The sequence below is a fragment of the Lynx canadensis genome, chromosome F2 (genome assembly GCF_007474595.2).
Source record: "Lynx canadensis isolate LIC74 chromosome F2, mLynCan4.pri.v2, whole genome shotgun sequence".
Classification (NCBI taxonomy): domain Eukaryota; kingdom Metazoa; phylum Chordata; class Mammalia; order Carnivora; family Felidae; genus Lynx; species Lynx canadensis.
The window spans coordinates 70,699,524-70,714,588 of record NC_044320.2 but is presented as its reverse complement, the minus strand read 5'-3'; the positions used below and the strand labels follow the sequence as shown (position 1 = coordinate 70,714,588).

At 46.2% G+C, this 15,065-nt stretch overlaps 1 protein-coding gene across 1 annotated transcript in view; it reads right to left on the bottom strand.

Moving 5' to 3' along the window:
* ASPH (aspartate beta-hydroxylase) overlaps positions 1-15,065 on the bottom strand; it is a 222,895-nt gene that overhangs the window by 3,317 nt on the left and 204,513 nt on the right. Inside the window, exons 23-24 of the mRNA XM_032591961.1 lie at positions 11,383-11,474; positions 10,865-10,998 (exon numbers count right to left, since the gene is read on the bottom strand). Coding sequence (XP_032447852.1) covers positions 10,865-10,998; positions 11,383-11,474 — 226 coding nt within the window. The remainder of the gene's footprint in view (positions 1-10,864; positions 10,999-11,382; positions 11,475-15,065) is intronic.

The following is a 15,065-nucleotide window of genomic DNA, read 5'->3' as shown; positions in this document are numbered from 1 at the left end:
AGATTTCAGATAACTTAGGGGCTGTCCTGTGCTCTGCATATGTTTGACAGCCTCTCTGGCCTCTACCCACTAGATGCCAGTAGCACTCTCCCACCAGTCATGAGATCCAAAAGTATCCCCAGTCATTGCCAAATGTCCCTGTGGAGTGGTGGTTGGGGTGGGGGGCGGGGTGTTGGTGAGAGGTACATTCATCCCAGACACATTGTATTAATCAGACAATAACATTTCTACGTTATTTAAAGTAAATGATAAACAAATGAATATTTGCCAGTTGAAAGTTCCTTGAAGTTGAGAATCGACCCCTACTTTCCCACTCATCCCCACCTTCCTACCCCATGTCACACGCTGTCTCACACACCTAGCCTAATAGCTTGCATTCAATAAACGTGGGCTGCTTGACTCTTCACTATGATTCCTCTTATGGTTCAAAGAGTTCTACTGGAGTTCCATCCAAGTGAAACCAACAACAGAAATATACAGATACCAGAGCACAAGACATAGTATATATTATTAAATATTATTAGACACATATTAAAACCAAACTTGAAAAGAAAGGCAAAGTTAAGAAAAGGACAAGAAAAAGGAAGTGGAATGGCCCATAGCTTATACAGTTTGGTGGTGATGTTCTAGGTCTTAGTGTTACTGGTGGGGCTATGCAATGTGTATGGGGGATCGCTGACAAGCCTAAATATAGGCAGCAGATAAGGGGGGCAGTGCACTGACGGGGGAGCGGCTGTACGCCCGTGTGCACAGCAGCATCGCCCATAGCAGCCAAAAGGCGGAAGCAACACAAGTGTCCACGGACCAATGAATGGGTACACAAAATGTGGAACATGCGTACAATGGTGTATCATTCAGCCTTCAATGGGAAGGAAATCCAGACCATGCTACAACATGCACATTATGCTCAGTGAAATAAAGCACTCACACAAGAACGAATATGGTGTGAGTCCACTAATAGGCGGTACCTAGAGCAAATTCACAAAGATGGTAAGAATGATGGGGGTGGGGGGTGTTCAGTGTGTTCAGTTTCACAAGATGAGGAGTCCTGTGGATGGACGGATGTTGGCGATGGCAGCACAGTACGAACGTACACAGCACCACTGAACTGTGTGGATATTTAGAAACAGGATGGTAAATTTTATGTTATGTGTTTCAGCACTGTTAGAAAAGGAAAAAAAAGGTTGGGGGAAGGGAAAGGGGAGCATGTGGTCGAAGAGAAAGAGGGAGAGAAACGGCACAGCACAATGGGCAGGTTACAGCCCTGAATGGAAGCAGATTTAAAACCAACTGGCCATTTACTACTGTGTGACCTGGGGGGGTCACTCAGCATACAGGAGCCTTTGTGTCTTTATCTGATGAAGGGTAGAGAATATAAAAGAGGAGGGAGGAAAATACAGAAAAAAAATACGGAAAAGAAAGATAGAGATGATAACATATGTAAGTGGTATAATGTTACCAAAAATAACCTTGGCTTCACGCCCTATGAATTGGTCTTCATTGAGAAGACAAAAATCTTCCAAGGGGGTGAGATACCAAAAATTTCAGAGACCTGCGAAATACACTTTGTGCTATCATGGCAAGGGTTCTCAAAGTTTTTTTTGAGTGGCAGAGGATCTGGAATCTACTTAAAATACTGGAAGTAATTCGAAGAATGGAACAGAAAATTCTAGGTTGCACAAGATGATATTTTTCACTCGATTCTGATGGGTGTAAGAAAGTCAAAGACTTAGGGATGCTTTACGGGAGAAAATTATTGAACATCTCATTCATTAACTTACATTCCCCATGAATTGGGAAAAGCTTTTAGTGTTGAAACACACTGGTTTATTCGAGGAACACCAGTGCCTTTAAGGGTGGAATTTGAGTGACCACTGTCTGTAGCTTTTCAGATATCTTAAGTCAAGTATGGACCAGTGTAAACCATTGATGAAATAATTTTTTTTTTTTAACAAAAATCTGGGAGGTATTCTAAAGAGTTGGATTCCTTTAGGGCCCTAAAACTCACGGGGAAGTGTGTCCTGTTATCTTCTCTTTGCCCTTCCATTTTCTTTTTTTTCTTTTCTTTTTTTTTTAATTTTTTTAAACGTTTATTCATTTTTGGGACAGAGAGAGACAGAGCATGAACGGGGGAGGGGCAGAGAGAGAGGGAGACACAGAATCCGAAACAGGCTCCAGGCTCTGAGCCGTCAGCCCAGAGCCCGACGCGGGGCTCGAACTCACGACCGCGAGATCATGACCTGAGCCGAAGTCGGACGCTTAACCGACTGAGCCACCCAGGCGCCCCAGCCCTTCCATTTTCTTTCAGACAGTTGTCCAGAAAAACTGCCAAGATACCCAATTATTTAATGTAGATTCCTTGTGAATACTTCAGAACTGGCATCTTTCAATCCCTCATGAGAGCTAAACTGACAAAAAGTGCAGCCCTCATTAACCTGAAAGGGAAGAACAAAAAAATCCCATCCAAGCCATGTGCAGGCTGAGGGACTGAGGTTAACTTGAGATAAATGCCTTGCTTGGGAAAGGATGAGGTTTTCCAGAAAAAGCGACAGCTCTAAATCGGTCAAAGGTCTTCAGATCTCTTCTGAATAACAAAGACTCTCACTGCAAGGTGAAGAAAACAGTTTTCAGGCCGCTTGCTTTGTGAGCAAAGCTTCACCAAATATGATTAAGTTATACTCCAAGTATGACCTGAAAGGTGCCCTCTGGAGAAAAAGATTTCCAGGGTTGCCCTTGAGTTTCCTGAGGGCGCACCCTGCCTTTCTCTCAGGGCTCAGGAGAGCAGGACCAGAGTGGGGGGGGCTGCACCCTCTCCCCAGATGGCTACCTCATCTGGCTTTGAGAATGCCTTAGCATCGAGAGAAGAACGCCTCTCCCTGGTTTGCAAAAGATACAAGAATACCTGGTCAAAGACAAAGCAATGTCACATAATTCTTCAGTTTCTCAAATTACTGTAATTATAATTAATGATACTGGTATAATGGTGGCAGTATTGCACCCAACAACCACACTGTGTCACAGAATTATCGTCAACACTAATCATGCTAAACAATGATACTAAGTGCTTATAGAGTCTGCCACCTAAAAACTTTATTGATCACATCTCAGTGATCCTTGCTAAAATGTTGAGGTAGGCAAGAGACAGGGTTCTAATTTTCCAGCGGAGGAATCCTATGGAAGCAAGTTCAGATGTCTGCAGTGATACTGCGGGTCTGTGGAAAAAGCGCAAAGTCACCAGCCTTGCTTCATTAGAGCCCAGACCTTCAGCTAGAGATCACGGTACTACTAGGGGACATGCTTAGTGCCTGCGCTGCTGTGGGAGGTGGCCTGGAAGGCATTTAACAGGCTGAGTGGAATACAGAAAAAGGGTCAAAGAGCTCAGCAATAACGCTACATAACACAGTACTTATTAATCCTGACCTACTGAAGTCCCTCAATTCTGACTGCATTAGAAATCCTGGCATGTACTAGAATCGTAACGTAAAACTCTTCTCTCTCTCTCTACCTAATAGACGAAGACAGAAATACACACGTGCACAAACGCACATTCTTTTTCTATGTATGTATGTAGTATCTATCTATCTATCTATCTATCTATCTATTGGGACAAAGCATTTTCTGGAGGCCAGGACACCTGTGTTCTCGTTCTGACCGCTGCTAACTAGCCATGTGATAAAGCACTTCACCAAGGGGCCTCCATTTCCCCATCGGTACAACGACAGAGATGGAAAGATGGCCTCTAAGGCTCCTTTCCACAGGAAAATTCCCTTAATTCTCTGAGCCGAGTTGCTGGTTAGGACTTCGGTCTTCACACTACATTTCACAGGGCACGCTTAAGCTTCCATCTGAGAATGGAGAAATAGTAGTTGCTGCTTTGTTTCAGGTCAACATATCAATTCCAATGAAAGACAGCTGACTTCACAAAGAAGCTCTCTTCCCGACAGAGCGTGTGCATATGCACCCCTAGCACATCTCCCAGCCCCTCACAGAAGAGCCCGGCCCGGCTGCCACAGGGCCGCCCTCCCCTCCACACAGGCCCGGGGACTTCCCCTGTCTCTGTGGAAGCTCTGGACCTCCTCCTCTTGGTCCTGGGTCAACCAGCAGCCGAGAGAGCCAAAAGGGGGCCAAGAAAGAGAAAAGGCAGAGGAAGGCAGACTCATAAGACCCCAGATGGGATGCCGCTGCCCTGTCCCCACAGACCTCCAGTTCCAGGGTGGGGGCTCGGGGAGGAAAAGGGGAAATGTGGGAGCGGGGTGTGGAGCTCTCCGCTGTGCTCCTGCCGGTCCTCCCTTCTCCGGGATCGCTCCTGGCCCCACGCCTATCAGATCACAGTCCCCATCTGTATCTGTTCCATCCCTCCACACCCTTGGCCTCCTATCGTGCTCCCCTTTCCTAACTCCTTAAAGCCCCACCTCCTCCAGGTCACAAGAACCATCTCCAATGGTGGAGGGGTGCTTGGTCTCACTCCCTAGAAGGTAAGAGACAAAGGTCCCCATTTCTACAGCGATCCCACAAGAGGACAGTAAAAGATCAAATACACGGAGTGCTTTTACCACACAGCACTCTGTAAATACAGTCCGGACTGCATCTAGGTGGACTGCTTTCACACTCAAAACCACAGAAAGATACACTTTTATTCTTCTCCCATCTCACAGGTGAGGAAATCAAGGCTTAGAGAGATTATGCAAGTTGTCTAAAGATGGAGTGAAAAGCCTTGGAGGACTGGCCCAGGAACCTCCACATCATTTAATATTGCCATAGCAAAATGGATCCCAACTTTCCCATTTCTCGACCATCACTTCAACAACTAACCAGAACAGCGGTTCTGTTCTGTTCGGTTCTGTTCTGTTCTGCTAACCAGAACAGCGGTTAAGAGACTTCACTGGACGTCTTTAATTCACCAAGTTGCTCAAGGAAAGGAAGAAAGGGGACAAAATGTTACTATTTAGTAACAAATACTCAGGGAACACATCCAGGTAAAATGCCATGTTCGACCTGCAATCCCAGGTGCGCAGGCTCGGATGGTGACTTATGGACGGGTAAGGTCACGTTACAGTTGGGCTGGAAGACGGTTACATTCTGTGAAAGAGAAGAGCTATGATGTCCAAAGGAAAATTCTCAGACTTTAGCTTCCTGGACACTTTGTGAAAAAAGAAATGCTGTCTATGAACAATTCATGGTGACTTTAAAAAATTAAGTCTTTCACTGTTAACATGTTAGCAGGCTTTCCACATAATCTACCTAATTAAAAACTTGAGAGATTAATGGAAAGAGTATGCTACAAAAACACTTGAGGTATGCTGTGGCAGAGGGCCATTATTTCCACAGCAGCAGGAAGAGGCATCACAGGACTTCTTGCCAATTCATGTCTTCAGCTGAAGACATGACACCCATGTCCGCTGCTGCTGACGTGCTGCTGACGTGACACCCATGCACACTTTCCTGACGATCTGGTGGTCCTGTCCAATATTTTTGGCTGGTAAGTTGCAGGCAACAAGCCTGAGTCTCCAGGAGAGCCACACAGTCACTCTTCTTTCCCGCAGCCTGGTTCCAGCACGTCCTGGAGACTCAGTGGAAAGAATTCCCGTGTGCGATTGTCCGGAGCTCAAACAACTTGGCCGCTCCATGAGAGTAACGATGAGTTCTGCTTGCCAGTGGCACATTCATCCGCCGACTCAAGTTCATTCAGCTTTGGGTGGCAATCCTAAACGAGCTCACTTGACAGACCACAAAGCAGGGCTTGTCAGGGATGACACAAACGGCCCGGAAATGGAGATTCTCCAGCTCGCTGCTTGGCCGTGAAGACCAGCATTCACACTGATTGCCTTTCAAGTCCAAGATGATCTTAATTTTGTAGCCACCACCAACAAAACCCCAAAAGCCCAGAAATGTGTAGTTAGATGCCGTGGGGTTGAGGCGACACAGACTTTCAAACCAGACTGCTTGAGACCAAACCTTCGTTCTAATATTGTAGTGGGTTGAATGGTGGCCTCCCCAAAAAAGTATGTCCACCTGGAACCTGTGAATGTAAGCTTATTTGGAAAAAGAGTCTTTATGGTTGTAATGAAGTGGAAGATCTTGAGATAAGACCCTCCTGGATTAGGCTGGGCCCTAAATCCAATAGTAAGTGTGTTTATAAAGAGAAGGGGAGAAGATATAGGGGGAAGGTGGTGTTGTGTTGGCAGAGGGAGAGATTGGAGCCATGTGTCTACAAGCCGAGAGATACCAAGGAATGCCAGCAGCTACCACAAGCCGGGAGAAAGGCAGGGCACGGACTCTCCCTCAGAGCCTTTAGAAGAAGCCAACCCTCCTGACACCTGACTTTGGACTTCTGGACTCCAGAGCTACGAGCCAATGAATTTTCTGTTGTTTAAAGTCATCCGGTTTGTGGTAATTTGTCATGGCAGCCTCAGGAAGCTGACACAAACATCAGCGTTTACTGAGCTGAGTGACCTTGTGGAAGTTACTTGGCATCTTTACACCTCAGTCTCCCCAGTTACAAAAGAGATTTCAATAATCCCTTAGGATTGTTGTGAGGATTAATTAATAATATAGCGCCTGTGGCATGCTAAGAACTACTTCGTACAGCAAGCACGCTCTCGATCATTACTGTGTTCCTCCTCCTCCTCCTCATGGACACACACATGTGGTATGGAGAAGCATCTGGACAGTATCTTTGGGTATCAAGATCAAACATAATATTGACTTTTTTCTATTGTGCTTCTCTGTGTTTTACAAATTACGTATAAGGAATGTGCATCACGTATCAGTTTTACAGTCAGAGGGCACTTATTAATGTTAAGTGATCATTTTTATTTGTAACGATAAAAGGCCACGTAGCTGCGAGCTCATCGTCAGATAAAAAGTACGCGGCTGTTCGTCTCCAGCGACGGAATATTTAAACAAGACGCGTGCTAGCAGGACTCACACGGCGCTGGAGGAACAGCAGTGTGATTATTCACACCTGAGAACTACGATGCACGAATTGCTACGAGTAACCTTCTCTTTTGGGAGTCGAGAGGCTCTGAAAATTGCTTCCTGTTGCCTAGCGCAAGGGAGCCTGATTTCTTGGTCTATGTGTTTCTCTTTCCACACTAATAGTATTTCTACACTAACAGCATGACACTTCCAGGTTTCATATTTCAGTATTTCTGTCTTCAGAGTCTAGAAACTGCCTGTCTCCCATCCAGATACCCAGCTATTTTCCCCATAGGCATCACACAGTACTTAAATGGAGCCATTTCCCTTATGAAAAACATGAGTTTTGTAACGAAGTACTTGGCCTGACCCAACCGCTCTTGAATGAAGGCTTACTGAGGATGAGAATGTAACACAACATAAAACTGAAGACAAGGGGTGCAGACAAAGCTGTTGACCAGCCATCATGAGGAGGTAGAAAGGCATCAATGCTGTAGGCTCTTCAACAGGAAGCACTTCATCCTCTGCAAAATCGCCTCCCTGACCCAACAACAGGTAGGTGGGTGGGGAGCACTCTTAAATTTTTTTTTTTAAGTTTATTTATTATTGTGAGAGCGAGAGAGCGAGAGAGCGAGATTCCCAAGCAGGTTCCATGCTGACAGCACAGATCCCGATGTGCAGCTTGAAGTCACAAACCGTGAGATCATGACCTGAGCCGAAATCAAGAGTCGGACGCGAAACTGACTGAACCACCCAGGCGCCCCAAGGAAAGCACTTTTTACTAATCACTGCAAAATACACCATCTGCAAATTACTGTTTTCAACAGGTACTTACAGTCTGTGGAAATTGAGGGGTGGCCAAGTGAACATTCTTACTCAAGCTTACTGAGGCCGGTGCAGGACGGATGCTACTTCCTGTAGGTGAAGACCGTTAACCTAATCATGCCTTCAGCTTGAGGGGAGGGCCTGGCAGTCCCTTTCTTTGTCAAGCATGGTCACCAGGCGTTTGCTGGGAGCCTGGCGTGGGGAATGCACTGTGGATGTGCTGCCGGGGCGGCTCTCCCAGTGCCGCTGCTGCGGTTTGAGCCCTGCTGGGCTTCTTGTTCAAGCTTCCGGCACTCTCTACCTGCTCCCCTTCCTCACTGCCACACACGTTCTTTCCAGCTGGGCTTCTTGCTGCCTCAGGCCTCGGATGACAAGGATCAGTTCATACGTGTCTTTCTCCCTACCTGTTCGTAAGTGGACTTTTGCTTAGTGATTTTCCCCCCAGAGTATCTATAAGCAGGACAGACAAGAAAATTTAAAAAATAAACAGAAGGCAGGATGGAGGGAGGGAAGTAGATCCAGAGACAGGAATAACAAATGACAAACTTCTAACCACAGGCAGTACTCAGGAAACAGGCCTGGTGCTCTTCCCCTTCTTCACTGCCCACGGTTATTTGGTCTCGTTCCCCGGCATTCTCTCCATTTCCCTGGGTCCCCCATCACATCCTCACCCTGTTTCCCTTTGGTGGAGAGCTTGTGCACACAGAGTCCCCAAAGGCTTGACAAGGTCCATTTCATCTTGGGAGAAACTTCTTCCTGTCCAGCTGTCTCTGATTCTCGTCCTGGTTCTTCCCACCTCTGCCCTTGGCCGCCCCACCTCCCTGGTGGTTCTCTTTCCTCCTTCGGTCTTCTAAATGTGGATGGGTTCATGGAGTCTCAAGTTTCCTCCAGAACCTGCTAAGTCTGCCTCTCCAACCTTTATGGCCAGACATGGCTTCTCTCCCGAGCTCCAGGCATCTCTTTACCCATTTCCCTGAACTTGCCTCACACCTCCCAAGTTCTCAGTATTCGCTAAAGCATCAACAGTCTCCTACTGACCCAAATGGACACAGGCCGAGGCATCTTGGACTCTCCCTCCCTTACACCACACGCTTGAGTCAACGCGCATAAGATCTCCTGTACCTGCCCATTACTCTCCCTTTGCTTCCAACATCCCGAGTCCAGCTCTTCTTGGGTGGGCCACCATGACAGGATGCTAACTGTTCTTCCTGCCTTCCCGCATCCTCCCCGCCATGGCTTCCAGAGTAACTTCCTGACAAGAGTCTGATCCCACTATCAAATACTGATCAAAGCCTTCTATAATTGGGCTTCTATTCTGCTTTCATTTTCCAACCGTATTCTATGTGTGCTGTTAAAATTTTTAGCCAAGAAGGCCGTTAGACGAGATTGGCTTCCACGCCTTGGCAGCCTACGTAAGCAAACTGAAGTCTAAGCCAGAGTCAATGCACCTGAACCTGAGAAAGTGAAGCAGAAGAGCAACTGACCACAAGCAGCCAACCGGGTTTTCCGAAGCAGGGCCAACTGCTTTCGCGGTATCTAGTCACATACTTCCTTTGCTTGGCTTCAGCATCTTCTCTCTGGAAGCCCTGCCCTCCAGCTCCTGCCCTGGGGCACTCCTACCCACCTTTGCTTTGACACGATGCAATGTGAATCGACGTATGCCCAAATGAACTCTCGAAAATTTTAATGTGCATCAGTTTACCTATACTGTTGTATACACTCGTGGTTGCTGACATCGCTCCATATTCTCCCTATGTGCCCTCTCTCATTTTTGGCTTCTGTGCCTTCGCAGATCCTATTCTTTCAGACCGAAATGCCTTCCCCCCCGCCCCAGCTTTCAATGTCCAAACCCTTCCTGTCTTTAAGAGTCACCACTGTCAAGATTCTCAAAACCCCAGCAGCAAATGAGCTAGCTGCCCATTGTCCCATCTGTAGCATTTTTATCTGCACTGCTCTTATGACTCTGACATTTGAGCCTGTGGTATGTCCCTGACGAAGCACGTCTGGCAGAGGAAAGCCCTATCTGAACCTCCCACAGCACTCTGTGTCGCTATGCCACGTGCAGGACAGGCAGGTCTCTGCCAACAACCAAACGAACAACTCAAACTACCTCCCGAATAGGAGGTACCTCCCCGTCCCATCGGACCTCTACTGAGGACCCTGAGAAATGACTAAGAAGATAGCAACCTGGTTTCTGCCCTCTAGGAGCTTCTAGCTTACAGAGATTAGGCTAACATACGCCAACTGATAAAAAGCAATGGGAGATACAGAACAGGATTACTGAGAATCTATACTATACACGCACTCAGAAGTCAGAAGAGAGGCTCCTTTGTATGAAACGACATTGGATCTTAGCAATAGGCTTATTTTGGATGAGTGTAAAGAAGGGCATTCTCGGTGGCCGGAGCAATAGGATTAGGACAGCAAAAGGCACGGGCAGAAGGGCCTAACATTCACCACATCCCACTCATGTTAGGACGTGGGCTCAGTGCCTTGTATGTGTTATTTCATTTGATCCTACAATAATCCTGCAGAGCAGACAGCATCATTGCCAATTTCGCAAGTGAGGAGGCTGAGGTTCGAAGGGATTAAGGAATGGGCCCAGGTTACACAGGATTAGGTGGCAGAGCTGGGGTTTGAAAAGGGCAGCCTGGGATTTGAAACACACAGCCTGTTTCTGTTGCCCCATGCTGCCTCCCCTAGAGCAACACACGTAAGTATCACTGGGCATTTTCATCAGGAAGGGGGACCCTCTGCATCGGTGAATAATTCAAGTTGTAGAGCAATAAACACAATGTGTAATCTGTATAGGGCTCAGCACAAGATGGTTGGTCCTGAGTGCAAGTCTGTCCATCTAGAAAGAGAAGCGAGAAGGCTCTTCACTGAGATGACAGTGGTGTGGGGAGAAATGATTAGGGAGGGCGGCCCTAGACCCGAGGAGTCTCTCCAGACTCACGGAAAGCACAAGGAAGGGACACAGACTAGAGTGTGGATTAGTATCACCCACTCCAGCCTACTTCAGTTACAAAGGAAGAGAAATAACCCAACTGAACACAGACTGGTTGTAAGGAACACCCCTCTTCAGAGGTGATACGAGAGGAAACGATGGCAGGAAACATACTTGCTCTCGTTGGCACATCGGATCTTGCAGCCTTCCTTGGGAATCACCAAGCCCAGGTGCATCCGGAGCCGGCAGTTGGTGGGGCCCGTGTGCGGCCACACGTGGGTTCCCGGGTGCATGACGGAATACTTGATCTGCGCGGAAAAAGTAACACACCGGTCATCCATGCATCGAGGGGTGGAGGAAATGCTAAAGTGACCGCAGAAAATCACTTGGGAAAGTAATTACTTCTTCCAAGAAGGAATTACTTGGGAAGACTGAGAATGTATATTCTCGTCTAGTTTCTTTGTGAAGGAACTGAAGATAAGGACTCTCATTTTCCACGAAGCGATAAACACTGAACATCTTCCACCCTCAGCTCTGCCATCGACCACACGGAATGGCGTTTCGTTAAAGAGAGAAGAAAAAAAAAGGCCTTTGTTTGGCCCAAAGCAATAACTGTCGCTTTATAAACATTAGCATTCCTTTATTCCTAATAACTGTGTTCTTCGGGTCACCAAAGACACGCTAGGTACTACCTGTCCTCTTCGGCATCCTGTTGTCTCAGGGAATTTATCGAGTAGAGAACAGGTTTTAGGAGCTCCTTTACAGGCATTTTCATTTTTTCTTCCTAGAAGAAGAAATGGTAAAACCATCGTTAGAAACAAATCACAGTAAAATTTTAGCTCATCCTGTTTTGCCCATGGGCAATCTGTATCGTCACCCTCACTGGGAATGAGGAGGGTGAGCAAACACAAGAAGACAAAGCATAAAGTGTCTTCCACCAGCAGACGAGCAGGGCAATGACCAGAAATCTCCACTCAGCGTTGGACGACTTGACTAAGGATGCCTAATGGACAAGGTGAGTGCCGAATCCTATTTTTCTCCCGGTGACAGGCAGAATAATGCCCCCCTCCCAAGGGTGTCCATGTTGCAAGCAGGAACCTATGAATATGTTATGTTACATGGCAAGGGGAATAAAAGTTGCAGAAGACATTGAGATTTCTAATCAGCCGACCTGAAAATAAAGAGATTGTCCTGGATAAAGTGGATGGGTGTCATGTCATCAAAGAGTCCTTCAATGTGGAAGAGGGAGGCAGGATGGTGTCTGAGTGATACAGAAGGAGAAAGACTTGACCGGCCACTGCTGGCTTTGAGGATGGACAGCAAGCTCAAGTCAAGGAATGTGGGTAGACTCCAGGAGCTGGAGCCTCCAGAGGGAATATGGCCCTGAGGACACTCTGATTTTAGCCCAGGGAGACCACTGTAGACCTCCAGACCTGTGAAGATAATACATTTGTGTCATTTGAAAGCCACTAAATTTGTGGTAATTTGTTACAGCAGTCACAGGAGACTCCCTAAGGAAAAAACCAGCTTATGTTTCTAACCTAAAAATGCATTCCTAGGACTATAGCAAAGAGTTACCTGAACATTTTTCATGGGAATTCAATGTCATTTTCATTGTACAGATCATTCTTCATACGTTGATAAAGGAGAGGATGTAAATGAAGAGGGGAAGGCATCTCTGAGAGATGATGTTTTTCTATAAGTGACAGTGTCAGGAGCACAGATTTTGGGACATAGTCTTAAGCATCCTGAACTATATGAATTTCTTCACCATTGACAAAATAACTGTGTTTTAGAAAAGACGTGCTCAGAAATGTACACGGCATTATTTGCTCTGGTGGAGAAAAATGATGGATTTTTTTTTTTTTTTACAGATAGAAAAACTGTAATTCCCTATTCAAGAGTCCTACAAGGGACTGCTACATCTAAAAGCTGAGTTTAACTTTATTTAATTTTTAGTTGTGTCCCAGGATAATCATATACCAAGAATAAAATGAGTTACAAGGAATGCAACTTAAAGGTATTCTCCTTGGGGTGCCTGGGTGGCTCAGTTGGTTAAACATCTGACTCTTGATTTTTGCTCAGGTCATGATCTTACAGTTCTGTGAGTTCGAGCCCCACATTGGGCTCTGTGCTGACAGTGTGGAGCCTGATTGGGATTCTATCTCCCTCTCTCTGCCCCACCCCTGCTCTCTCTCTCTCAAAAATAAATAAATAAACTGAAGAAAAAAGTGTTTTCTTCAAATGGACCCCAATGTTCTAGAAAACAATGTCTATATGTACAGTAGCTTTTCCTAAGTAATCTTTTTGCCCCTTGAGTAAAGTATTAGTTGTTATTTTTAGTGATTAATGGAGTTGATGATAAATGGCAGTTTGATCAAACAGATTCCTGTATCATGTCATCATAAAGCATTTTTATATTCTCCAAGTAGTAGATGCTTGGCATTCGTGGATTTCCATCGGCAGCTTTAAGGATTCGCACGTGATGGTGAGGATTTAGGAATGCAACCACAGTTCCATGGTGCTCACGGTGGGCCAGGAACCACCTGACATACTTAAAAGGACTCACCTGATGCCTACAACTCCTGGCGAGGGAGGTGCTGTCAGAGCTGTGTTTTAGAGAAGAGGAACTGAGGCACAGAGAGGTGACCCAGCAGGAATTCAGCCAAACTGGACCCAGAGTAATCATGACCCAAGTAATCATGACCTAAGACTGCCCCTCCCTTACTGTTATTATTATATAACATACGGTTATTAGGTAATAAAAAAGTAGTGCCACTCTCACTTAGTGGATAATTGTGTACCAGATCTTTCGAGAGCACTCACTGATTCTAGTAACAACCCCATACTTGAGGCACGGTTCTCATTGTCCTTTTTCGGATGAGGATCTGAGGCTCAGAGATTCAGGAACATGTTTGCATCACACAACTAACGAATGGTGCAGCCAGGCCTCCAGTTTGGGGTTGCTGGTCTCCAAAACCTCTGCTTTCAGCATAACTTACAACTCGATCACATCACGGGTTAGAAAGCAGCTGTGAAAAGCAGCTCCCTCTGCTGAGGAGAAGACTGTCTAGTGGAGGGATTCAGTGTGGCCTGACTGCTGTCTGATTATTTCTCACCAAGTTTAAACTAACTCTGAAGAAGCGATGGACTTGGGAGAAGATGGCCCTAGAAGGAGTTTTATCAATGCAGATTTGGAAGAATCAGTTGGATATTTCATTTACATGTGAAAATACTTTATAAGAAATATTCACGGAGGTGGGATTGTTTACAGGTCTTGGGTTTTGTCTTTCTTAAGTTTCAAGGCTCTGCTGGGATAACAACAGGTTCGTCTTGCACGACGAATCTGACCAACTGTCAGAGGCTCCCTAGAACACCGTGTTGAGAAGGACTCCGAGGTTCAGCTCGAGCTTATCCAGAAAGGCTACTGAGACTGGTTAGCACTGTCTCCTATGGGATCGGGAAGAAAAAGTGCACACATATGGTGTATTTGCCAACTACATATTTTACTGTTCACTGCTGGTGATGATTGATAAGTACGAGCAAAAGAAACATTCCATGACATTCACTTAGCAATCTGAAAACACATTTTTAGGGAAAAAAAACCCCATTATTTACATTTGTTGATTCTTTTCCTCCAAGTTCAAACAGCTGTCCCTTTAAATTTTTTTTTTTTAATGTTTATTATATTTGAGAGAGAGAGACAGAGAGCAAGCGAGGGAGGCGCAGAGAGAGAGGGAGACACAGAATCCGAAGCAGGCTCCAGGTTCCGAACTGTCAGCACAGAGCCCGACGTGGGGCTTGAACCCACAGGCCGCAAGATCATGACCTGAGCCAAAGTCAGTCGTTCAACCGACTGAGCCGCCCAGGCGCCCCAACAGTTGTCTTTTTAAAAAGGAATAAATATTCTTCAGCCTTGATGATGTTACCTGGAGACCCACCACAAGACCCAGTACCATTTGGAGAAAAATGGAATTTCCAGCCATAGCTTTATGGCCTTCAACCAGCTAGCAGCATCCTCTCCTGACTAGACTAGATGATCACTAAGTCAACTAATTCAGATACTCAGCAGCCTCTTTGTGTGGACCTGAGCTCTCAGTGTGGCTGAGACCGCCCTGCTGCCTCTCTTCCTCATATCTCCCTCCACCGCCCCCCCCCCCCCCCCAGGATTTTCTCTCCAGTTTCTGCGCCACAGGGCCTGAGAGGGCACCTGGCTTCAAGGATTCCACCCTGTGTCCGTGCAAGCTATGGTACTAGTTGTCTTCGAAATTCTTTAAACTGTGAATGTGTTCGCAGAAACCGGCTCCTGGATTCCTCCCAGAATCCTGGAACCACAAACGAAAGGCCACAAAAAACCTTAACAAAACTTCCTAAA